We start from the raw sequence: 26,203 nt of genomic DNA, 5'->3' as shown, positions 1-26,203 counted from the left end.
GTTGCAGGCCAGCCTCCATGCAAAGCAGTCCCACACCCAGCCACTGAATATGTGCCTGGGCACATAGGCACACGTGCGCATTCAACTTCAGTCCACACAGAACAATGCAGCTGGCTTTTCCTGTCTGACAATGAACACACTGCAGCCAAAAGATATTTACGGAAATGCACAATATTTGTTTATCCACTTTTAGTGTATTTACAGCTCTAGCTCCCCCCCCCCCCCACATTCAGAAACATGCAGGCAGCATTAATGTCTACGATCGCTGACATCTGCTGTCGGATGTCGTTTACATTCGTCCTCCCAGTGGGTGGTCAGTGGGGGCTGTTGGTGCTTGAGCCCGAGCCTTTCTTGCCCAGCCGAAGGGAACCTTTGGAATGGAGAAGCGTTTTTTCCAGTGAACCCCACCCACTCTCTGAGGTGGTACAGCCCAGGCAGAGGCTGGGCAGTCATCTCAGGGCGGAGCCAAAATCCAGGCTGCTGTTCTGGGGAGGGGGGGGGCTTTTGGCCTGCAGGGGCTTGGATTGCTCCTGGCTGCGGGTGGCAGTCAATGCGCACTCCCTCCCGGGCTGCCGTGGCTGTGGGCCACGGCCAAGGCAAGCCCCTGTGCCCGGCACCACTCTGACCCATCCACAGGTACTGCTGAAGGATAAAATGGGTGTCCCTCCCTTTCGGTGACAAAAGGCCTTCAACCTGCCCTGGGCATGGCTTGGGTCCAGTGGCTGGAAGGGCAGCACAGGAGCATCCGTGTAGACACAGGTGCACATCGAGACACAGCAGCTGCTGTCCTGCCCTAAGCCCCTGAAATAAGCAGGCACGAGAGCTTGGTCCGGGAAGGCAGGTCCAATGCGTTTGGGTATGTGCCAGCAGTTTCCCTAAATGTGGTCCAGCAAGCTGGAGGAGGGAGTGGTGGCAGCCAGCTCGGCAGTCTCTGGGTAGACGGGTCTCGGCCCACCAGTGGAGGTGGGCTCCAGGTCCTTTCTCTGGCGCTGAGCTTTAAGTAGGGGCTACAGCACCCGGGAGCCAGGACACCTGGGTCTCCTGCAGGGGGAGTGGTGTCTCTGGAGACCTTTCCCCCACCACAGAGCTGTGTCGTGCTGCTTGGAAGCCGAGGCCGGTTCCCCATCTGTCCCATCCTGCCTGGGCTCAGGCCCGCAGGCCCCGGCTGAGCACATAGCGGGAGGCCATGGCCAGGTTCCAGCGGTGCTTCTCCAGGATCCGCCGGCACTCCTCCCGAGAGTGGGAGCTGATGTGGAACAGCTGGTCCACCTGTGCAGAGAGGAAGGAATGCGTCGAAAATGCCACGGGAGGTGGGAGTGGGTGGTAACCCCCAGGAATGGGGTCAGTGGAGCTGCAAAAGCTCCCCTTGAAATGTGGAACGCGGAGCCCCCATTCTGCCCCGAAGGGATGTGCCACATGTCTGCACGGAAGTAGTCACCGCAAGGTAGTTCCCGCCTTCTATTTAATTTAGGTAGCAAAACATCAAATGAGCTCTCGGTCTGTCGCTTTCGAGGCACAAAGGGCTCTGGAAGATGGGAGTAAGGCATGGCGCGAGGGTCGCTGGGTGTGCGGAGAGGTAGTTGTGAGTTTCCCGCATTGTGCAAGGGGTTGGGCTAGATGACCCTGGAGGTCCCTTCCAACCCTATGATTCTATGAGGGGCCTGGACCTGTCCGGTGGCAGGCAGATTATCAGCAAACCGGGTCAGTACCTTTAGCATCTGGGCAGCTTTCTGTGGGTCCCAGCTGTGCAGTCTCAGGGCTTCACGACATTCCTCTGTTGTCACCCCGTGCACCCGCTCTTGTACCTGGAAAGGCAAGATGGGGAGGAGTCGGAAGAGGCCAGCAGACCCTTGCTGGTGCTTTCTGCTCCTCCGCACCCAAGGCTCTTCATCCAAGGAGCCCAGTGAATGTACAACAGCCTTGTGAGGTAGGTTAGGATGAGAGCGTTGGCAGGGGTGCTTTATGGGGGATTAGAGCCTTGAACTTGAGTCTCCCACATTCCTGGGGCTCTTTTTATTTTTGCCTCTCTAATACAGAGGCAAAGCAGGAGGGAAAGGCTCCCAAGGGCCAGGGGCGACGGGGATGTGCCAATGGCTCAGCAGTTAGCAGCTGCTCAGCCTGAGTACTTGACCTGTGGACTGCCTGGCTGCAAGATGTAGCAGCAACCTCTGGCTTGGGTGGATTTAAAAGGGTGGGAACAAGCTTGTGGAGAATAGGCCTGTTGCTGGCTGTCGGCCGCGTTGATAACCAAATGGCTCGGCTTGAGTTGCAAGGTAAGGAGCTGTGAGGGTCTGATACGGCCCAGCCAGAAACACCCACGCCTGCCCCTCGGGTTGTCAGAGGAGGCCTGTGCCTCACACCTGCTGTGGCTCTTAGCCAGGTGTGCCAGCATCTCCACGGCTGCACCAGCGCGGGCATTGTGCTCCACCTCGGCCTCCTTAAAGCAGCACTATTGGCGAGAGCATCTGCACTACGTCCTAGGCCCATCTGTGGCTGCTAGCCATGGTGACTGAAGGGAGCCTCCGTATTCAGGAGCAGTCAACCTCTGACATCCTCCGGGGAAGGCCATGTTCTTTGTGCCCTGTTACCGGTCCGCCACAGTCTAAGAGGGTGACTGCTGTGTGAGACGGGAAGCTGGACTGGAGGGTCTGATCCAGCGGGGCATTTTTCAGCCCGATTGACCATTTGCTGAAGTTTCCCCTGAAAATGGGAAGGAGCCACGATTCACTGATGATTACAATGCAACCGGACCACGGTGTGGGCATCAGAAGCACAAGATAACACCATGCTAAGGATTTATTAAAAAACGACACGAAGTTTACTTGTAACAATGCTTAAGTGTCTAACGCGTAAATATAGATGTACAGGCAGATCTATGACCACCAAAAAGATAATGCATAATATTTATATACGGAAGATGTTCTCTCCACAATATCACAAAGTCCAGTATGCAGTCCTTGCGTGGAAGAAAATGCGACGGTCACACTTTTTAAAGTAACTTGTGTTTTCATCCACACAAAGATTGTGATATCGTGGAGAGAATACTTAAGCGCTTTGTGTTGCTTTTTATAAACCCTTAGCCTGGTGTTATCTTGTGCTTCTATGGCTCTCCGATAAGCATCTGCCCTGCATACACACGGTCCCAGGATCAAGCCCAGGTAGCAGGTGATATGAAAGAGCTCTGCCTGAGACCTGGACAACTGCTGCCAGTCAGAGTGGGCAATCCTGACCTTGACAGGCAAAGAGTCTGACTCAGCAAAAAGCAACTTCATGTATACGTGATGACCCCCCCACCCCCACCCCCCACTTTGCTGCTGTCTTTCCCAGCCCTGTTTTGATACCGTTTTTTTCAACACTGTAGTCAACGCTCCTTTGGACACCATGTGGGTGAGAAGACGCCGGTTTCTGCTAGTTCTACTCACTCTGTGTCATTTTCTTTACCTCGGCTGGTATGGCTGCCCCCACCACTCCCGCCACTTCAGTTTTTTAAATCAGGAAATGCTAAATCATTATAATACAGGAACACTATAATGCTCTATAGCTTGCTGCTCATTTCCTTTTTTTTACTTTGCAATGAAAAGGGCTAGAGACTTTTTTAAAAAAAACCCTGGGAACTAGTGTATTGCTACGCTCTTATCACTATAGCAATCTTATAGTTTAAAATTTTTATAATGCCCTCTGGTGGTGAGAGGGGGAATGGCAGCCACAGGGCTAAGGAAAACATTCACTTGGCTGCCGGCTGCTGTCTAGGAGAGCACCCGCTCCTCTGGGAACTTCGGCAATAAGTGCAGGGGTTTTTTTCAGCTGGGACGCGGTGGAACGGAGTTCCGGCACCTCTTGAAAATGGTCACATGGCTGGTGGCCCCGCCCCCTGATCTCCAGACAGAGGGGAGTTTAGATTCCCCTCTGAGGAGGGCAATCTAAACTCCCCTCTGCCTGGAGATCAGGGGGCGAGGCCACCAGCCATGTGACCATTTTCACCGAGGGCGATTAAAACTTTAAAAAACTCCCCCCTTGTTCCAGCTGACCCAAAGTGACGTCATTGTGCGGTCCTGAGTTCCACCACCTCTTTTCCCAGAAAAAAAGCCCTGAATAAGTGAAAGAGCCACAACCCACTACCCCTTCCAAGGGACTCGGAGAGGGAAAGGGAGGCCCTCAGAGTCCAGGGGCTTTGCCTCCTCTGCCCAACTGCTGCTTCTGCTCCTTTGAAACCCAGGCCTGGGCTTTAGGGTTGAAATCGGCTGCACTCAAATTTGCCTGCAAAAAGTCAAATGTGCCTTTGCTGAACTCAGTCTTTTTGGACAGCATCTCTCCACCACCTTTCCCCACCCTGTCCCGTTGCACTTCCGGGGGGGGGGGGCGTGTCTTTGCACCCCTTCCAGAAGCCCCAGGCCTGCCATGGTAGCCCCAACAACCAGCTGTGGGCACATTTTCTTAACGCCTTCATGCTTAGAAGCCAATGGACATCCTCACCTCCTTGATTTTCTTTTCTACTTCAATGGGGGTTAGTCGTTGCCCGCCACAGGGGCCTGCAGGGCCCCCCATAGCTCCTTTGGGGGCTGTCCGGAGGGGTCGTGGCTCCTTGTCCCTGGCCCCCGGAGGACAGTCAGCTTTGGGTAGGGCCCAGGAAGGAAGGGCAGGGTTAGGGAAGCGGGTGACCGGCTTGGGCCCTCGATGTTCGAGGGGCTGGGCTGGTGGGAAAGGGATCGAAAGATCGCTGAAACGTCGGCGGGAGGGGGCCAAGGCGTCTTCTGGCCTGGCGGCTGGAACGCGGGGCTTGCTGCACAGGATGCTGAATTCAGAAATGGACTCCAAACTTTTGGAGAGGCCTGAAGGGGAAAAAAGCAAGAGAGAAGTCCAGAATGGGAAAAATGAGCAGAACTCAGTGGTTCCGTCTCTTGTCTTGGACAGGGGTGGCGTCAAGAAGATACTCACGGCTCAAGCGCAGGAGCTGCTGTGCCCCGGCTCGCTTCTGGCCACCGATGTCCCCAATCTGAGCTTTTGGCTTCTTCCTAGCGTAGCAAATACAGCGCATAATTAATAACATTCATTGCTACCAGGTTCAGCCCTGCCAGCCTGTAGCCATCTGCTGCCACCTTCCAGTTCCAATCCTGTCTATTAGTGGGGGGGGCTTCACTTAACCCAATTTTATTGGCTGCCAATAGTTGGGGATTGTGTTAGTCATGTTTGCCGAAGCGCAGGCTTGTGCTGGAAGGGTGGTGGAAAGCAGTGTCAAAACAGACCGCTAGACGGCAACACGCCACAATTCAGGGTCCAGCCTGCACATGCAGTTGGCTGGCGATATTTTCCCCGTCCAGTGAGACACACCCTTTGCTATGCAAGGCTGGTTCCAAGCAGAGTTGCTGTGCCAATATTGCCTGGGCTCAGTTCAAACCCATCCTGTGGCAGCACAGAGCCAGGCACCGGTGCCCCACACCTCTTGCACCACAAGCCACGGTCAGGAGCAAGCGGTACTGTGGGGCATCTGCCCCCTCCACATCGAGCCCAGCCTCAGAACTAGCCCTGGGCAGGCACTTGGGTGTTTGTCAAGCCAGACAAGGGTTCGGCTCCCCCCCCCCACGTACTCCACCCGATCTGGAGCCCCCCAGCTCCGTCCAGGCTCCACATCTCCGTGACTCAGGTGGACAAAGGAGCTTTTCAGGGGGAGGCTAATGTGAGCCCCCCCAGAAGGGTTCGCTGCTGCTTCTGGCACTACAACGGACGACGGGAAGATGCCGACTTTGAGCGTTCGCTTGTTTTGTCCGCGCCAGGTGGAAGAATCAGGACTGGAAAAGACAGCAGAAGAGGGGTGTGAAAGAGAGAACTCCAGTGCATAACTTTGCCCCCCCCCCCAGTTTCCAAAATAGAATGCTCTGTCTCTGTCTCTCTCTCTCTCTCTCTCACACACACACACACAAACAAACAAACAAACAAACAAACACCGCTGCTTTGATAGGCCAGCTTTGTGCTCACAAACAGGGCACAAGAATTAAAATGAATAAGTAATAAAAGATGGCCCCAAGCCAAAAGGAAACCCCAGCAGTTGAACACACACCAGCATTTGGGCTGTAGGTTCCTCGGGGCGGAGGCCTCTTTTTTTCTAATTTGCTTATTATCTTACTCTAAAAGTGCCACGTACACAGATGATGCAATGGAAATAAACATTTGTTTAAAATGTACATCCTGCTCTTTAAAAAAGGTGAAATAAATATACCTGCCAAACGGCCTAGAAGTAAATAGAATCATAGGGTTGGAAGGGACCTCTAGGCTCATCTAGTCCAACCCCTGCACAATGCAGGAAATTCACAACTACCTCCACACCCCCAGTGACTCCTGCTCCAGGCCCAGAAGATGGCAAAGCACTGTCAGGATTCCTGGCCAAACTGGCCTGGGGGAAAATGGCTCCCTGACCCCAAAGTGGCGATCGGCATTTCCCTGGGCGTGTGAGAAGAGGCCACGGGGACTAAGCCCTGATGTAGCCCTTCCTGCCCTCCCTCTCACGCTCTGCCCGGGTTCACCGAAGCAGAAAATAAAAACAGCAATGCTAAGCGTAAATCAAAGTTACAAAACAACAGAAAATCAGCAGCCGCCGTGGCCAAGCAGTTGAAGCCAACACAAGAAAAAAATTAAAAACAGTTCTTCAACCGCATGCCTCCAACCTGGCGCCTTAAACATCATCAGGCCAAGCACAGAATTAAGTGGGAAAGTGGCACGACCTGAATCTCTGTGGGGCAGGCAGTCCATACATGCCTGCCCCACAGGCATGCTCCTCTTCCGGGTCTCCACTTGCCCAAATGCCAGAGGTGCAGAAACCGGGGGGGGGGGGGGGGGCGGGGAGAGACCAAGGGGACGGAGAGTGGCTGAGGGGAGCTGAAGAGTCAGAGGGCCGCAGAGGACTAGATACTTGAAAGGAGTGAGAGGGAACCGGGTCAGCAGGCCAGGAGGGGGCAGCAGTGCTTGTGGCACTCTGCAGGGCCAATTCAAGCCCCCCGCCCCCCCCCCCACTGCTGCCTGGGTGCCAGGGGGAAAGGCAGGCCAGTCTTGCTCTGCACCACTGACGGCTGGGAGCCAGCCGAGCCCTCCCTCCTGGCAGAGCCCCTGCCTTCCAGGTGGGTGGCTTGGCCAGAGGATGGCCTCGGACACTGAGGCGGAAAGAAAGCCTTAGCAGAGTCGGGGGGGGGGGTTCCCACTGGTGGCCCCCGTCACCTCTGACACCCACCCCAGGCCCACGTCCTGACTCACCTGCCGTCGATGACCGTGATTGTGTCGTTCGGCTCCAGGCGCACCCATCCTGGCTCGCTGAGTTCTTGGGAGGCCTTCACTTCTTTGGGACGGAGCTGGGGAGAGAAGGGGGCAAGATCGGGGTTGTGTGTGGCATTCCCCAGGACGGGGCGCTGAGCAGGAGCACCAGGCGGAGCTGGGGTCGGGGCCGCAACTTCCACATCGCACAAGAGCGGCCTGAGACGACTCGCTCCCCCCATATTCCGGCTTTGCTCTGTTTCAAGCTCTTCCGTCTTTCAGACGGCACGTTCTTTACTCAGCGGTGGAAACAAGCTATCCCCCACCCCCACAAGCAACACAATCGCAGGCGAGAATGGAAGTTTCATTTTGCAAAACAGACAATCAGGGATACATTTATTTAAAAAAATATGAACACTCTTGCTTTCAAGCCTCTGAGTGGCTTAGGTGAGGAATCCTATTTTTAAAAATTGGCACCTGAGAATCAGAAAAAAAAGTTCCGCAAGAGGAGCCTATACTGTAAAAAGTCAAAGAGGAGAGACGTGAGAGCCAAGCTACAAGTGACGCCTGACACAGGTTGGACACTTGTCAGCTTCCCTCAAGTTTTGATGGGAAATGTAGGCATCCTGGTCTTGCAGCTGCAATGGAGAGCCAAGCTGTAAAACCAGGACGCCGACATTTCCCATCCAAACTTGTGGGAAGCTGACAAGTGTCCAACCTGTGTCAGGCGTCACTTGTAGCTTGGCTCTGAGTCAATAGATTCAACCTCTGTGGCTGGTGGGGAAAAGGCCCCGATCCATGTAGTTACTCTCCCCGCTCAGGAGGTGAATGCACCCAGAGCAGAGCCCTCCACTGGCTTACTCTGAGGCAAGCCTAAGTGCAAATTCGGAAAGGGGACGAAATTTTCCCAGGGCTGCAAAACCCGAGACGTTTTTCCCTCCGTGAGGTCTCCCCTGCCCCCGCGTATTGGACCATCGCTCTCACCTCTTGCAACAAGCTGACAATCTCCCGGAAGTGAGGCCTCTCCTCGGGGCTGTGGGCCCAGCATTTCAGCGCCAGGGCATAGATGCCCCGGGGGCAGTCATCGGGACGTTCCAGCCGCCCACCCTCTCTGTCGATCTTGAGCATGATCTGGAGGGGAGGGGAGGAGGCAGGCTTGGGCTATTCAGTAAGTAAAGACAATAATCTTGCCCTTTTTTATTTTATAACCCCCCCCCAAATCAGCAAACGGTAGTCGATTGCCACCCATTAAAATCCAAACGTCACATTGCCTGAGGCTGCCTTATACTGAGTCGGGCCTTCCGGTTCGTCTGGATCAATACCATCTGCTCAGACTGGCAGCTGCAGTCCAGGGTCTCAGGCAGAGGCCTTTCACACCACCAACTCCCTGATCCCCGATCCCAGGGATTGAACCCAGGACCTTCTACATGCCAAACGGATGCTCTCCCACTGAGCCACAGCTCATTTCCATAGAAAACAAAGCCTGCAATGTCCACTGCATGCAAGCTGACCAGCCTAGAGAGGAAACGCTTTACAAAACCAGAGACAGGCAGAGCAAAAGCCGTGCAAATCTTGCTTGAAAAGCAGCCCCCCGGACTGGGGGTGGAACACTGGCAGAGAAGAAGCCAGGCGGACTTCCCTTGGCAGGGCGCGCTGGAGTCCCTGATCCCCTCCTGAGAAAGCAACACCTTGCCTGGCCACTCGCTGGCTGCAGAACTTGGTCAAGGCCTTTTGTTACCCAAGCCAGGCTGTTGGCTCCTCCTGCCCCACCAGCAGCCAGACTCAAGCAGACCCCTGCAGGGCACGGCATAGGTCCAAGGGGTGAGGTTCGGGTTGCCAGCCTCCAGGTGGTGGGTGGAGATCTCCTGGAATTGCAACTGATCTCTAGGTGCCAGAGAACAGTTCCCCTGGAGAAAATGGCTACTTTGGGTTGCGGACTCTATGGAATTATACCCCACTGAGGCCCCTCCCCTCCCCAAACTCCTCTTTCCAGGCTCCACCCCCCCCCCCCAAAAAACTCCAGGAATTTTCCAACCTTGACCTGGCAACCCTAGGTGAGGCCCAGTTCACATATGCAGAAGAATGACGTGGCAGAACAGACCTTGGGAATGCTAACTGATGTTAAAAACTCCCTGGAAGCAGAAAACCAGCAAGCAAGCAAAGAGAGGGAGCAAAGAGAGAGAGGAGAACCTTTTCTCCCTGCGATGCCACTTTCCCATTTGTGCAGAGGTTTTTTCCCCGTAAAGGACATTTGTGGACAGTTTGAATCCTCCACCTGCAGTCTGAAGCAGCACCAGAGCTCTCAAAGGCCTCCCTCTCTTGCATGTGTGGCCCGGGCTGCAATCCCCACAGCTCTTTGGACAAACCCTTGCCTCTGCCTTGGGGAACCACGGGGAGAGGCCTCTCTTGCTCTCTTTGCCTCCCCAATTAGCAATCTGGGCAGAATTAGACTGGTCTACCTCACTGGATTGTTGCGAAATAGTAAAGAGTCCAGTAGCACCTTTAAGACTAACCAACTTTATTGTAGCATAAGCTTTCGAGAACCACAGCTCTCTTCGTCAGATGCATCGTCAGCTTTCGAGAACCACAGCTCTCTTCGTCAGATGCAACTTTATTGTAGCATAAGCTTTCGAGAACCACAGCTCTCTTCGTCAGATGCAACTTTATTGTAGCATAAGCTTTCGAGAACCACAGCTCTCTTCGTCAGATGCATCGTCAGCTTTCGAGAACCACAGCTCTCTTCGTCAGATGCAACTTTATTGTAGCATAAGCTTTCGAGAACCACAGCTATCTTTGTCAGATGCAACCTGACGGTTGCATCTGACAGCAAAAGCTGTGGTTCTCGAAAAATTATGCTGCAATAAAGTTGGTGAGTCTTAAAGGTGCTACTGGACTCTCTACTATTTTGCAACTACAGACTAACGTGGCCGACTCCTCTGGACTGCTGGAAGAATTAATCTCGGAAGTGCTATGGAAGTATTAAAAGGGCTCTCTTGGAGGGCGCGTGATGGGAGCCCAGTCTGAACGTGACTAAGGCATGCGTTCCTGGGGCTAAGGCCAGCTCATGAACTAACGGTAAGTGCTACCCAGTGCTCAGGAATTCTTACAGCAGCCCTGCATGGCAGGCCAACGTTGTTATCTTCCTATTTCCTCTTGGGAGAGTTTTGCCGGAGGCTGCCCGGCAACTTCCTGGCTGAACGAGATTGGAATCAGCGACGTCCAGGCCGCAGTCCTGAGATGAACCAGGAGGCTCACTCAGGTCTGCGGCTCAGTGGCTAATCACCTGGGGAAGGGCAGACACTGTGGTGGGGACCAGAGCAGGAAGCAGCCGCCCTTCGGCGCCCCGATCTCACCTCACCTGACGCCCGGAGAAACCCATCCATGGCTCTTCGCAGTAGGAGAACATCTCCCAGAGGGTGACCCCAAACATCCACACGTCAGAAGCGCTGGTGAAAACCCCTGTGCGCAAGCTCTCCGGGGCACACCTAGGAGGGAGCGGCGGAGTAAGCATGAAGGGTTCTGAAGCAGAGGAGACGCTCCCCTGCTCTGCATGCCCACGGGGCAGTGCTTGGTAGGCAGGAGCAGAGCACATTGCAAGACCTCAGCTCCTCCGCAAGCCAGTTTAAAACAAGTCCGGCAACCCCCACCCCCTCCCGCAACCACTCAGTCGTATCCTTGCAATGCCTTCGCTCTAGACTTCTTGGCTAGCTGATTAAAATAGACCTCACAAAACCTGAGTTGCTAGAAAAAGACACAAGCTCCTCTGCCAGCTAGCTACTCAAAACAAGCCTTGCAAGAGGTCAGCTGCAAGCCTGAACTCGCAAGTGGAAACCTGTCCTAAGCCTCCCTGCCAGCCTTAACCCTGAGCAATACAAAGCTTTGGTATATCTATGCTGCCAGCCTCGATCTGAGAAGGCACATTTGGAGGTTTCAGTGTGAGCTGCAGGAGAGGATCAGGGAGGAAAGTGGGGTGAGGCAGACCATTTTCAGCCGGCAGAACTTGTCGCTCCCCCCCTGCCCGAGAGAGGCTAGAACCTCCGGCCTCTCCTTATGCATGATCTGCAACAACCATATCTTCTGCTCTGGGCCCTTCTACACGGGCTCACGCCTGGCAGAATTATTTATGGCAGGATCTACAGCCGGTCTCTTTCTGCTACAGCTCTTCCTCTCCCCCCCTCACCCTTCTGCAATTTTGTTTATAAAAGTGTCCATACAATCCTTATGCCACCCCTTGCATCTGAAGAAGTGAGGTCTGACTCCTAAAAGCTTACGCCAGAATAAATTTCGTTAGCATTTAAGATGCTGCTGGACTTGCGCTTTATTTTGCTTGATGCAAGAGATTAACATGACCTCCTCTCCAGAATTATATCCAGTAATCACATGGGAGAGAATTTGCCCCTGTGGCACCGGCAAGGTGGAAACAACTGGACATGTTTTGCTTTATTGTTGTTTTTGCCAGGAAAGTCATCTAGAATATATTTTTCCGTTGCTTAGAAGGTTTCCTGGACGTTCCAAATCTGATCTACTCAGGTTGTCTTTAGAGGGGGTTAACCCTCAAATTACGATCTGCTATGCAAAAAAAAATTTTGCGGCAGCTTGCAAAATTCACCAGGCAATCGTGTGCTGAATTTAAATTTTAGTTAAATTATATAAATTGATACTGTCTTGTCTTGGTTATTATGGCTGACCACTCTTTTGTAATCTGTAAGTTTGAGATTTGTGCTGGTCATTGACCAAATAAATTTGATTAATTGATATCCAGTAATCAAAAAATATTAAAGAGTCCAGTAGCACCTTTAAGACTAACCAGCTTTATTGTAGCATAAGCTTTTGAGAGCCACAGCTCTCTTCGCCAGATGCATCATCAGCTTTCGAAAACCACAGCTCTCTTCGTCAGATGCATCATCAGCTTTCGAAAACCACAGGTCTCTTTGTTAGTAAGAGAGCTGTGGATCAGTAATCAGAAAAGAAAGGAGTCGCCCCACAGGGAGTTATCTGCACTCACCCCATTTCTATGAGGACCAACTGTTAGTGGAGACCCTCTGCACATTCTCAGAGGCACTGTTTTTTTCCTTATCACTACTTCCCTTCCTTGATCTGGAGTTAATCCCTAGTCCAGGTTTTGCATTGCATTCTGGATTTAGAGGTGACATTCTGAAATCCACACCACAATCAGACTCAATCAGGTATCTAGTCCTCAGGCAAGCTGTTCAAATCTCTCTATGCAACGAATGAAAAAACTGCCTACAGCAGCCTCCGTTGGCTTTATTAAGAGAGGCGGTGCTGGGGGAGAGGTGAGGGCTGTCAAGGCTCCCCTGCCACAATGTGGGGTAAAGGAAGGCGAGGGTCTCAGACTCATACCAAGCAAAAGGGATGCGACGATGGGCAGACATGATGTAGCGGTCGCTCTTGCTGGCGAGTGGCCTCATGAGTCCAAAGTCGCCGATCTTGGCGTGCTCCTCGGAGGCCAGGAGGATGTTGCGTGCGGCCAGGTCCCGGTGGATGAACAGCTTGGCTTCTAAGTAGGCCATCCCCTTGGCCACCTGCAGGCCGTAACTCCAGAGCCGGTGGAGGGGGAAGGGGGGGGCGGAGGCGGTCGTACAGCGAGCCCAGCAGGGCCAGCTCAGTCACCTGTGGGGAGGAGAAGGCGCCTGAGGGTCCCACAGCCCTGCTCCCTGCCTGGCCGCACAGAAAGGAACCAGGGTGCCTGCCCCACCCGCTGATTCCAATAGGGTAGTGCAGGAGAACTTCCCTGAGTCCATTAGCAGGATCTGGATCTCTTTGGACTCGCCCCCCCCCAGCCGCCCCCCGAGCCCCCGAGGCCCTCCTGCACCTTCCCCAGAGATCCCAGGCGTCCTGGTACTCAGTCTCCTTTCGTTCTAGCTCACGGGGGGATCCAGCAGTCACCCCTCCCGTACCATCTTGAGGGGTTGGGTGAGCACCACCCCATGGAGGCGGAGGAGGTTGGGGTGATCCAGGCAGCACATGGCGTTGACCTCATTTAGGAAGTCTATCAGGGCACCGGGATCAGAGGAGACGTCGGAGCGCAGAGACTTCACGGCCACTGGAATCTGGGGAGGTGAGCACTGGGGTTGTACAGGTTATCACATTTAACCCCACCCTTCCTCCAAGAACTCAGGGTGGCACACATGGCTCTCTCCCCCTTCTTCTGTTTTACTGCACAACAACCCTGTGGGGCAGGCCAGACAGAGACTGGCCCATTTCAAGTTCGCTCTTCCAGGTCTTAAGCCATTGAACCCCCTGACCTGGCTCTCTGTGGAGAGGGGTGGGGAGCTGCATCCGGTGCAGAGGGGGGTTGATCAGAACTTGGCAAGACCTGGCCGTTGAGTCCAGCTTCCTTTTGCCAACCAGCCAGCCAGACGTCTCTACAAAGTGGACAGGCAGGGCAGGGAGGCGGCGCGTTCCTTGTTTTTCCCTGGCATCTGATACTCAGAGACATATTGCTCCTGAGCATGGAAGCTCCATTAAGCGACCATTGCTAAATAGCCATTTACCAATGGCCAATGTCATTGGATGATTATAAAGGGATGGGGGGGGGGTCCCATCCTGCACGGGAGCTGTCCTGCTGGACACGGCAACGGTCTTACCGAGCACCCTCCCCACTGACTGCAGGCAACCCAGCTCACCCCGGGGAGCAGCGCAAGCCGAACACGGTGGCGGCTGCTCTGCTCCCTCTTCACAAGAGAGCCGGCGAGGAGGCAGCCAATCAGGATGGGGAACTCACCGTCCCGCCGCCAGGTGTGCTCCATTCGGCCCGATGCACCACCCCGAAGCAGCCGTCCCCGAGGCGTTCGTGGAGCAGCAAGTCCCATTCACTGATGAGGCACTTGAGCGAGACGTTGGGGTCCATGCGAGGGGTGGAGGACTGCGAGACGGGGGCTTCTTCGCTTTCGGGACTTTTCCCCCCTGTGAACATCTTTGCAGGGGCAGAAGTGGCGGGGGGGAAAGGTTACTGCTGCCAGAGCTCCCGGCTATACTTAAGCACCTTCCCCTCTTGCAAACGGCGGTGTCCTTCTCTCCCTCCCTCCCTCCTCCCTGCCTTAGTTGGAAGGAGATGGCACCAGGTGCCTGCCATGCCCCCCCTCCCGCCGCTGCTGACAAATAGGAGCAAGTGGAGACCTCGGAGGGACTGGTGCCCACCTCATTGTGCCCCCCTGGGGAGTCAACTGGGGGGGCTTTGCCACAGAGCCAGCCCTGCTGCTTTTCCTGTGCCTGCCGTTTTCAGTCATCCAGAAATGAAATTCTTTTCTGATTTTGCACCTCCCAACAACCGAAAAATCACCCAAACGAGGAGTTTTTTGGGTAGGGGTGGGGAGAACGGAAGGGGGAAAAGACTCTTAGACTTTCATGCAGAATCAACTGTGCGGGTGCCTCACCCCTCAAGCAATGACAGAAAGCATTATGTTACCTTATAATAGGCAGGGGAAATACATTCATTTTATCAAAACATTTTGCTCAAAGTGGCTCACAATGCCACATCAAAAATGGCCTTACAGCACCATCCAAGAACTTTTAGGACAGTACTTTGCCATACTTCCTCAGGGAGCTCATTCCATACAATAGGAAGCACTACTGAAAAGGAACAGCCCCGACAGATTTCAAGACGGCTGCCTCAAGTGAGGGGCACCAACTGGCTCAGGGGCATATAACGGGGAGAGGCAACCCTTTGGTATGTGGGTCCTTGGCCAGGAAGGGCTTTAAGGGACTTTGAACTGAACCTGGAAGCAAGCCGGCAGCCGGCATGAGCTGTATTCCCACTGACTGGCCCTTGAAAACAGTCTCTGGACTGCTGCATTCTGCACTAACGGCAGTTTCCGGCTGGTCTTAGCAAGAGGGCGGCCATCTTGTATTCCAGGCCAAATGCTGCATGTCTTCCGAGGGGAGGAGTAAAGTACAAACCTTGTACACCCACGACATGGGGCGCTGGCCTGGAGGCTTCCTGCGCTTCAAAGCGTCTTCTAATCGTCTCTGTCCTAAAAGAAAAGGTTCAAAGGAGGGTGCCAAATTTTCAGTTAAACTACACCCTCTGGGCCCCCACTCCCCTAGTTCTGCCACTTCCCTTCTCTCCACCCACCGTTGCGCCCACCAGCCCTACCTGGGCGCCCCATGCCAATGCGGTCAAGGTCAGAGGGTCTGACGTAATCAAAATGGCTCGGACGTGTCACATGGAGCTCATCGCGGAGTTTGCTGTAGAATTGCTCCAACTGGATCTCTGTCAGCAGCTGCAGCAGCCATTCGGTGCCGTCATCTGGTGCCATGAGGCACCTCTTGAGGCGAGGGAGGGAGGAAATGGGCACAGGATTAGTGAAAACATCCCCCGTGCTCATGCCCAGCCTACGGACTTTGGAGACTGTAATTCTCTTTTGTTTTAAATGCCCTTTCCTGCTGTATGTGGCTTGGCTCACTTGCTCAAGTCATCTGCGTGCATGTGCTCTGAAAGCAACTTTTCTGCAGTGGCCTGGATTGTGTGGGCTGATCTAGGGGTGGGTCAGATGAGATGCCCTTTGGCTTCAGTCCAGCCCTACAAATATGTCCAGGTCAAAAACAGACCCTCCAAGTTCAGACGCAGTATACCACTGGGCGCCACTTCCTCGCCAATGGCAGTTGCCGCCGAGCTCTGCTGTGGGCTTCTCAGGGACACCTGGTGGGCTGTGTGTATTCATTTACTCCGCCGTGGGGACCAAGAACGGCTGACGTTCTCCTTCCCTCCATTTTAGTCTTACAACACCCCTGTGAAGGTGACTAGCCGAGATCACCCACAGCTTGCTTCCATGGCAGAGAGGAGATGTGATTTGAACCTGGGTCTCCCAGATGCTACTCTAGCAAAGACTCCAGTAGCGCCTTTAAGACTAACCAACTTTATTGTGGCATAAGCTTTTGAGAACCACAGCTCTCTTCGTCAGATGCAACTTTATTGTAGCATAAGCTTTCGAGAACCACAGCTCTCTTCGTCAGATGCAACTTTATTGTAGCATAAGCTTTCGAGAACCACCGCTCTCTTCGTCAGATGCAACTTTATTGTAGCATAAGCTTTCGAGAACCACAGCTCTCTTCGTCAGATCTGACGATGCATCTGACGAAGAGAGCTGTGGTTCTCGAAAGCTTATGCTACAATAAAGTTGGTTAGTCTTAAAGATGCTACTGCACTCTTTACTGTTTTGAAACTGCAGACTAACACGGCCGACTCCCCTGGATCAGATGCTGCTCTGACACTCTAACCACTGCACCACCTTGAGAAACCAGATCCTGGCTGGGCTGGACCTTTGGACTTTGCATGGAAGCCAGGCTTTGACTTCTCCAAGTCCACAGGGGACAGAGCTGCCCATCTTTCCTTTCCTGGAAACAACTCCCCGGCATGGAGATGCAGCAGAGGGGCGTGGGCAGGACTTTTCACTGGTTGCGATTCAGAGCCCAGCCACCAGACACTGGCAACTTTGACTGGTCTGTTGGTCTGGGGTGGGGGTGGGGGGCTCCTGGGGACCAGACCTGCCCCCACCCCGCTAGTTTTCCCTTGTTGGATGCTGATTTTCAAAACTCTCTGAAAGCCGTACCCTCTGGCCTGGGGTGAGCAGCCCCCCTATGCTCAGGCCTGCCTGCATACCGGCCGGTGGGACTTCTTGCCGGGCTGTGTGTGAGAGGCTGGCTACTGGCAGGGAGCAAATCCAGCCGGACCGGTTCTGGTCGGTGAAGGGACAAGAGAAAGCCCCGGGGATCTGGGCAGGCAGCCAGGATGCCTGGGTTCTCAGGAAGGGGGGGGTGGAGCAGAGCCCAGTGAGTCAGCGCAGAGGATGCCTGGCATCTAGGCTTTTCCTGGGAGTGTCCAGGCCTTCCGGGAGCTCCCCACACCCCTTGCTCAGGTTTGGGTGACACACTTCGGCTCCGCCGAAGGAAGTGAGGAGTCAGCAGCCACGCAAGTCCCTTCCCTGGGCCATTGCCCCCAAACAAGCTGCAGGATTAGACAGAAGATGATCTAGAGGGCCCGAGGCTCGGACACCGGCTCCTTCAGTAAGGCAGCAGGAAAGGGGGCTTCCTCTCAAGCAGCTGCCATCGAAGACACCCCAAAACCCAACACAAAGACATGCTGGATCCTTTCCCCTTTCCTCTGTCTTTAACAGCGGCCTAGCAGGCAGAAATTTAACTGTAGAGCTTCCCCTGTTGGATTTCTTTATTTGCACTAGCTGCTAGGGACCCAGAAGAAAGGTGGCAATTTTAAATGCGTTGGTGGGCAGGAGGAGTCAGGATCCAGCTTTGCCACGTCTTCCAGAGAGGCAGCTGCGGCAGCTGCAGGACTCCTACGCTCCTTCCATGACCCCCCGCCCCGCCCCAGAAAGCGTTTTTATCGAGGGATCTTGCTGTCCAGAGTCTCTGTTGTCCATCCCGGCTCCTGGCCAATCCCCGAGCTCAACTGGCAAAGGTCAGACCCCAAGCAAATATTGATAGGACACTCCGGCAGAACTCAGCGCCACCAGCCCACCTTCTGTTTGGGAGGCGTCAGAATATTTTGAAAAGGGAAGAAGGAACGGGCTGTTGGAGGCATCAGGTCTGACCATCTTCTACAGCTGCCAAATGAGAGCCAGGAAATTCCCGGAGATTTGGAAGGGAGTCTGGGAAGAGTGGGTTTGGGAAAGGCAGGGACCTCAGTGGGGTATAATTCCATAGAGCCCACCTGCCAACACAGCCATTTAAAAAAATTGTTGTTGTTGTTGTTGTTGTTTATATCCCGCCCTCCCCGCAAGTGGGCTCAGGGTGGGTCACAACAGAAGATAAAGTATACAAGATAAAATCACAATAAATCAACACAGCTTTCTAATAAAACACCTGCTCACCGTATAAAAACCATATAGCATCTGACGGAGGTGGAGGTGCGGCTTAACCATGCGTGGTTGCTCATAGAGGAGACCGGGAGAGAGGCTCATTTGGTGGAAACCCTGATGGCCTCAACCATGCGCCTGGAACATCTCCATCTTACAGGCCCGCCTGGGGGATCAGTCCAGGGGGACTGATCTCTGTAGTCCAGAGATTATTTGTAACTAGCAACAGAGCCTGTTGTGTCGAAAAATACAACAGGCTCTAGAAAAGTGATTCGGCTGGCCCCCACAGCGGGGCATTGGGAGGGCCTCGCTGTCACCTCCACAATGCCTCAGAGGCCTGGTGCAGATGGTAAGGAGACCCAACACAATGGTGTGGCCCTCCCAAGGCCCTGCAGCAGCTGCACCACCATGTCAGGCCTTCCCACTGTTGCAACAGCCTCCTTGAGGTCTCCGAGGCAAGCCGTGTTGCTGACAACTCACTTTTTATCCCTGCAGAGGGGCCTGTGAGTGCGCCTGCCCGGGGATAAAAAGTGAGTCGTCAGTGACACGGCTTGCCTTTTATATATTAGTGATGATGACTCCAAGAAAACTCCTGTCCCCTCCTGGAAATTGGCAACTCTTCCCTCTTCCCCTCCCAGGGTCTAATGGGCCAAGTGGGTTCTGAAGAGCTCTGGCCACAGATTAGTTACTCTTGGGAGGCTGAAATACTGACCAGGATTGCTAAAAAGCAACCTGTTCTCAATAGATGAGCCTCACTAGCATGAGAAATAGTCGGGGACGCATTAATGTTCAGGTGTGCGCATTTATATGCATGCACAATAAAGGCCATTATTTGAAACATTCATAGCCCAAAGGGACCTAATGCTGAAAAAACATCCATTGTCTCTGTTAGGAATTTAATTTACAGGGATCACGGAGAGTGTGTGTCTCCCAGCATGCTCGGTGGTATGTAAAAGGCATAATTTTTCAACAAAATAATTTCAGGGAAGGCTCCAGTGTGGAACTGCTGAACTGGAAGCCATTGAGGAATTTGATTGCATTCCCCACGACATTCTTCAAACCAGGCTTTCTTCAGCCACTGCACGTTCGTTCCTTTGGATATCCTTACCCTGCTCTTCTCCAGTGGTGACCCAAAGTGGTGTCATCTTTCTGCCCTCCTCCATTTTATCCTCATAACAACAATCCTGTGATGTAGGTTAGGTCACCTACTAAGCTTCCATGGCAGAGTGGAGATTTGAACTTGGTTCTCCCAGCTCCTAGCCTGAGACGGTAACTACTATACCACACTGGCTCAGGGCTTACCAGTTTAGCAAAACCAGGGAGAGTGCATTCTCCCCCAAAGCAAGCTCTTTGCAATACCTTTCACAAGATCCCAACTGTGCAAGCTTCCCAGTTCACCAGTGTTATCCCATAGTCTGGATGTTACACGGCGGGAGGGTGATATTTCAGGCCCTGATGCTAGATTATAGGGTTGGCATTCCAGGTTTGAAAATTCCTGGAGGGAGCCTGGGAAGGGCAGGGTTTGGGGAGGGGAGGAACCTCAGTGAGGTGTAGAATCCACCCTCCAAAGAAACCATTTTCTCCAGGGGAACTGATCTATCATTCCGGGAGATCTCCAGATCCCACCTGGAAGTTGGCAGTGGCAATTCTATGCCAGAAGGCCTCTGACTGCAGCATCTTTGATCCGATCAGCTGCTTTACTGACTCCAGTGGGCACAGAGTGTGGGGCTGGCCTGGTATTATCAGCTGGCAGCTATCGGCTTCTGGGAAGAAGAGGCAGCAGCCAAAAATGGATGCCATCCAACTGAAAACACAAAGACCGTGGATCAAATGTCTCTTTGACGCCAAAGGAGCGGGGGGGGGGGGGGGCTGATAGCAAAGGGGAAGCCCTTGTCTGAACAAGACTGGAGGGCAATTGAAGCTACAGGTCAGCAGACTGGGGACGGGCTTCCTACATCCGCTTCCCAGGAATATTCCCCTACAACTGAAGAATTCTTTTCTTTGTCAGCTTCATTCAGGGATCCCTGAAGCAAGCGAAACACATATAGAGAGGGGAGTCAGCAAAGCACTTGCTGGAGGAGGCAGGCAAGGGGCTTGAGGGCCAAGGCCCAAGGGGACACCCCACCCCCCTTAAGAGTGAAGCGTTGCACTGATTTGGTTGTCCTCCCGGGAAGGTCTCGGCTACTGATTTTTGGTCTCATTTGGTTCTCTTTTGCCTAACAGCCAATTAGAGCTCCCCTTAGGAACGGCCTCCAAACCGTTCGTAACTCCAATCTCCAATCTCACAGCCTGCACCTTTTGCATTTCTTTGGGTCCTACAACTTCTTTCTCCATAACACACTCAGTTAGGAGGGCTGTAAGGAAGTCGGCTCAAGAGACCCGTCAGTCAAGGGACCACAGACTTCACTACTATTGCTGTAAACTTTGAGAGACCAGAGACTGCTATTGCTATAAGTATGATCCTACTGGGTAATGCCCATGTTGTTTAACGTGTCATCCATGCAATTGCTTACGCTCCGTTTCAACATTTCTTCAGCTCTGTATTGAATTTCTGCTTCTTTGCAAATTTGCATATATATATATGCTCATGCTTGTTGAAATGTCTTTGATATTGACTGTACTGAGACTCATGCTGTGTAATCCGCCTTGAGTTTCAGTGAGCACTGCAAACTATGAATTATGTAAACAATCAACAAACAAGTGTGTGTGTGCGCACACGCGTGTGCCTGCCTGCCTGCCAGCAGGGGATCCCCCCCTGCACGGAAGTAAGGGAGGTAGTTTACACAAGAATAAAAAACATCTTTGGGCTTGTGGTGCAAGAATACTTCTGGTCGCTTTTGTTGCAACGATCGCAGACCCTGCCCAGTTTCAGGAAGGTAGCTGAGATGGTAGAACAGCGGAATTGGAGCACCTGAGGGCCAAGCTACAAGTGATGAATGACACGCAGTGATCGAGTGGAGCGCAAGTGAACAGGGAGGAATACACGTGGGTCTGTTCACTTGCCGTTCAAGTGTCATCCGTCACTTGTAGCTTGGCCCTTAGAGACGAACAAGATTTTTCAGGTGCCTGAAGAAGAGAGCTTTGACTCTCAAAACCTTACATCCTGAAAATCCTGTTGGTCTCTAAGGTGCCACTGGACTCAAATCCTGCAACCCTTCTCCAGCCAATTGCGCTCACCAAACACCCCACCCAGGAGAAAACAGGGACAAAACAAGGAGAGCTACATTCCCTGCGAGAGGGGCCCGAGAACCAACTGCAGGAGCGGAGCGGAAGGCGACCTCAAAGAATTAGGCCCGACCACCGGTACAAGCAGGGGCCCCTTCCGAGTGTTGTGCCGAAATGGGGCTGTCACCTGTGCAAAACAGCATAGAGCGTGCATGCCAGAGCGGCAGCTGGACAGTTGGCATACCAGCTAGCCTAACCGGCAGGGCTGCTTTGCACAGGTAGCAAGCATTTTAGGTTCAGTGTGGAGCAGGAGGACACGCGTGCCGAGTCAGACGGGCCACTTCGTCCGCCTCGCCACTGTCACGTTTAAAGCAGGCCGTAGTGGTTGTGTGTGGCTGAAGTGTGTGTGTGTCTCTGTGAGTCAGTGTGGACCAGGAAGTTCTGCTCCTACCCCGAACTCCTTAGACATCCTCAAGCCGGCAGTTCTCCCACTAGCGCCCCTTCCCGCTGTTCCCCTCTGCAACGTGGGAAATATTCACTGGCCTGCCTTACAATGCTTGAAAGGAATCAAGCAAGATAATGGGGGCAGACAGAGTAGGGCTGCCCACTCCAGACTGGGAAGTTCCGGGAGATTTGGGGCTGGAGCTTGGGGAGGGACCTCGGCCGGGTGTAATGCCCTAGAGCCCACCCTCTAAAGCAGCCATTTACTCCGGCGGAACTGACCTCTGCAGGTCTGGAGAGGAGTTATCATTCCAGGAGATCTCCAGGCAGGCCCCACTTGGAGTTGGCAAGCTAGTGCAGAGTTTCATCAATAGGAACCAGCAAGAACAGTAATAATGAAATAGTAAAGAGACCAGCCACAGCTCTCTTCGTCAGATGCAAGTTGGTTAGTCTCAAAGGTGCTACTGGACTCTTCACTATTTCGCAACTACAGACTGACACGGCCGACTCCTCTAGTAATAACGGGGGCAGAATCAAATCCTAGCCTCCTTGAGAACTGGGCCTTCTTGCCGTTCTGCTTTGCTCTTTCAATAGGCACAAACCCTGTCCCGTTCCCAGAATCTAAAAATCCTGAAGCATTCCAGTTCCAAACCCAAATCTTCTGTTGGATGGTTTTACAGGGAATTGAGAGAAGGAAGTATGAGCAGTAGTTAGAGAGCTGGGCTAGGAGCAGGGAGAATTCAGGGCTGCCAGTCTCCAGTTGCAGCCTGGAGAGCTCCCAGAATTTCAACTGGTGTTCAGGTAACAGACATCAGTTCTGCTGCTTTGGAGGATGGACTCTATGGCACTACACCTTTCTGAGGTTCCTCTCATCTCCAGACTCTGCCTTCCCTAAACTCCACCACCAAATTTCCAGGCATTTTCTAACCTGGAGTTGGCAACCCGAAGGGAAATCCTGTTCAAATCCTGGCTCTGGTATGGAAGCTTACTGGATGAACTTAAACCAATCTCTTTATCTCAGCCTAATCTACCTTGCAGGGTTGTTGTAAGAATGAAATGGAGGAAGGGAAACCAGGTGCTCTAAGCTTCTTTGAAGAACAGCAGACAAAAAAAATGATGTGCTGGAATGTGCTGCATTGGTTGGATTTCAGCCTGTCACAGGGCTTGCTGAGCTCATGGGGCACGGTCTGCCAGGAAGTCCTCTTTTGCATAGGAAAACTTCCAGGAGGATCTTGCCTCTGGCTCATCCTGTGACTCCCAACCTCCCGAATGGCGAAAAAAGAGCAAAGACAGTAAAGCGTTCACTTCGCTTTGGGTGGGGAGGGGGGAAATGTGAGGGGCCTCCGTCAGGTCCCCGAATCCATTCAAGGCCTTTTCTGTTCATGTGCAAATCCCTCTTGAGGAATGTTTGGGTAGGGATAGGGGACTTCTTTCTTTAAAAAGATCGCCTTTGGTTTGTTAATCAGTCAAAATTTCCCTAATCCCTTTTCTGAATTTCCTCCAAGTGCCATTCCAAAAGGTGAAAGATGGGGGCGGGGGCGGGGGCAGGGGGGGCTTTTAGCCTCAGAGTTTTCAAATTCTTTTTTATAAAATCCTGCAAACTCTTATGTGATACCCCAAGCAAGCACCCAGCAGATTCAGAAGGGGGAAATCACTTGCTGACATTGCAAATTGTATTTTCCAAACCAGAGTAAAAATTTGATCTCATGTATAAGCTGAAGAATGTTCCCCAATGGTCTGGCTTTGGAGGAGGGCCCAGGGCTGGCTCAAGGTGTTTTGCCCCCTCCGGGCCTGCACCACCTCGGTGATGCCAAATCATCTCCTGACCCTGATCCACGGCTGCGCCCTTGAGGCGAAGGGGCGCCTTGCTCGTTGGGCTTCCCCCCAGCAGCCGCTTGGGTGGCTCGGCTGGAGAAGGGCCCCAGGAAGGCCCAGAGAGTATCTGCTCTGAGCTCCCAGTGCGCCAGGCTCCTTCCTCTGCCCCGGGGAGCCTCTGCCAGCCAGAGGAGCCGAGGATAAGCTGAGCGGACTAATCCTCTGACGACTCCTTTGCTGTTGGGGCTTAGTGTCGGTCGGAGCACCTCCTTAGCTTGCTGGGGGGGCCTGGGTTTGGGCCCCGACGTCTCCGGCAAAAGGCTCAAGTGTCCTGGAAAGCCCCTGCCTTGACAGTTCTGAGCTAGCTGCAGCCCTCTGGTTGAAAGCTGCCGATACCATCCCAAGACCATCGCCAGAGGCCAAACATCACTCGGTTTCGAAAGCGGGCACTCCAACCGCTGTCCAGTCCAACCTCATACCCTGCACCACCTGACGCCACATCAGTCCGCAGGAAGCCCCGCTGCCTTCTCCCCTGCCCCAGGCGCTCCTTTCCTTGGGCCCAGGCTGCCCGCTGGTCCTCAGACAACTGGCCGGAAGGACATGGGGGGGGGGCCCTTAGCTGATGCTCGTGTCACCCCTATGAGGTAATTGGTTTCGCCCAGTAGGGCAGAGTCAGCAGCTAGAGCCAGGCAGCTCGGGAAGAAGCTGGTTGCCGGGGAGCTGAATAATAATTAACAGGGCTTTTCTCCAGCGGGAACGCGGTGGAAGGGAGTTCCGGCACCTCTTGAAAACGGTCACATGGCTGGTGGCCCCGCCCCCTGATCTCCAGACAGAGGGGAGTTGAGATTGCCCTACGCGCCGCTCCCGCGGCGCGTAGGGCAATCTCAACTCCCCTCTGTCTGGAGATCAGGGGGCGGGGCCACCAGCCATGTGACCATTTACTCTGAGGGCAACCCACTGAGTTCCGTCACCTCTTTCCCCAGAAAAAAAGCCCTGATAATTAATATACTCTTATCACCTTGAATAAGGGCTGTAATTCCCCAAGAAGAGGACAGAAGCCTGGGCTACAGTTGCTTCGAATTGGAAGGACACTGAAAAAGAACTCTGTCACTTGGTGGAATCAGACAAGTTGAACTGTTTACCTTCCAAAATAGTAAAGAGCCCAGTAGCACCTTTAAGACTAACCCACTTTACTGTAGCATAAGCTTTTTCGAGAACCACAGTTCTCTTCATCAGATCCATCTTGCATCTGACAAAGAGAGCTGTGGTTCTCGAAAGCTTATGCTACAGTAAAGTCAGTTAGTCTTAAAGGTGCTACTGGGCTCTTTCCTATTTTGCTACTACAGACGAACACGGCTAACTCCTCTGGATCTATTACCTTTCAAAGACATTGTTGATTTAAAGTTTCTGGATGGCTGCAGTTATGACTTTAGTTAGGAGAAGTTACACTAGGGCTCAGCCCGGCCCCCGGCCCCCACTCTGAATACCAGATCTTGGCCCCAGAACAGGCAACACATCCTTGCTGTGACGGCTAGCCTAACGCTCTCCCCTTCCCTCTGGGAACCTGGAAACAGGTGCTGCACCCGTGAGAATCCAGCATGGAGGTCAGAGGATTCAGCTTCTACGGACAGGTACCAGGCAGGCCCCCAATCCCCCAGCTTGGTAAGAGGGCCAAGCTAGAAGTGAGGAATTACATGATCGAGTGGAGTGCGAGTGGAGCGCAAGTAAACAGGGAGGAGTACACGTGAGTCTGCTCACTTGCCATTCAAGTGTAATTCGTCACTTCTAGCTTGGCCCTGACAGGCCCAGTTTACAAGAACCGGAATGGGCTAAGGGGCAGAAGAGACCGGCAACGGTGTCCCAGTGCAACCTCCATCAGCATTCCCCGAGAAGGCTGAGAGCATCCCCTTGTTCCCAGTGTCTGCAAACTGGGGGTGGAAACGACACCACTACAGAGCGGGGCCCATAAAGGAGAACTGCGGGAGGAACAACAGATAGAAGAGGCGGGAAGAGCAGCAGCAGGTGGGAGCTGGACCAAAGAAGGAGCTTTTCCTATTTGTGAAGAGAATTTTGTCCAGGGCTCCTACTGGGGGTGTGGAGGCCAAGCAACATGAAAGCTCATACGGAAACCTCCCGCCAAGAGCTCAAAGGCTGCGAGTCTCCACCAAGGGAGGCCAGCCCAGAAATGCCGGAAGCGCTGCCTGCTGCTGCCCAGGCTGAAGCAAACTGTAATTTCCCCCATAGGAACTCCAGGATAAGTGACGGATGGGGTAACCCAAACTTGGGGGGAATTTCCCCTAGGAAGAGGCAAGCCAAGGAAAGGAGTATCTGAGAAAGTCTGAAGAAGAAAAGACGCCCTCCTCCAATAAAAGGGTCGGAGGGCTGAGAAATCAGAATTGTATGAAAAACAGGTAGATGGAGGACAGAAGAAATCAAGGAGCAAAGAAGGTGAGGAACAAAGGAAAGTCACACAAGTGGACGGGAGGAGAAACGCAAGGAAAAGTGTGTTGTAGCGGAGGGCACAGGAAGAGAGACGGTCACTAATGGGACAGAAGGAAGGAAGGTCCAAACGAGGGTCCCTCTGGTATCCCTGTCCCACAAGCCCCTCCCATGCACCTTCGGCACTAACCTGTGTGGAGGAATCTGTGCGGGTCCTTCTTCGCTCTCCCTCCAGTGGAAGCGGATTCCTGCTCTCTGCTCTGCTCTGCTCC

At 53.3% G+C, this 26,203-nt stretch overlaps 1 protein-coding gene across 1 annotated transcript; it reads right to left on the bottom strand.

Moving 5' to 3' along the window:
• Positions 1-161: 161 nt before the first annotated feature.
• TNK1 (tyrosine kinase non receptor 1) lies at positions 162-26,203 on the bottom strand. The gene is given in 15 exon segments (XM_054995128.1): positions 162-1,269; positions 1,710-1,805; positions 4,474-4,829; positions 4,936-5,012; positions 5,586-5,786; positions 7,243-7,337; positions 8,224-8,370; positions 10,598-10,724; positions 12,601-12,822; positions 12,824-12,870; positions 13,158-13,310; positions 13,985-14,176; positions 15,160-15,233; positions 15,356-15,527; positions 26,122-26,203. Coding segments are annotated over 14 exon segments (2,073 nt in total). The 5' UTR covers positions 15,519-15,527; positions 26,122-26,203; the 3' UTR covers positions 162-1,146.

This window comes from Eublepharis macularius, chromosome 12 (genome assembly GCF_028583425.1).
Source record: "Eublepharis macularius isolate TG4126 chromosome 12, MPM_Emac_v1.0, whole genome shotgun sequence".
Lineage (NCBI taxonomy): Eukaryota > Metazoa > Chordata > Lepidosauria > Squamata > Eublepharidae > Eublepharis > Eublepharis macularius.
Note: the sequence above shows the minus strand (reverse complement) of the source record. Positions and strands in the feature narration are given on the sequence as shown.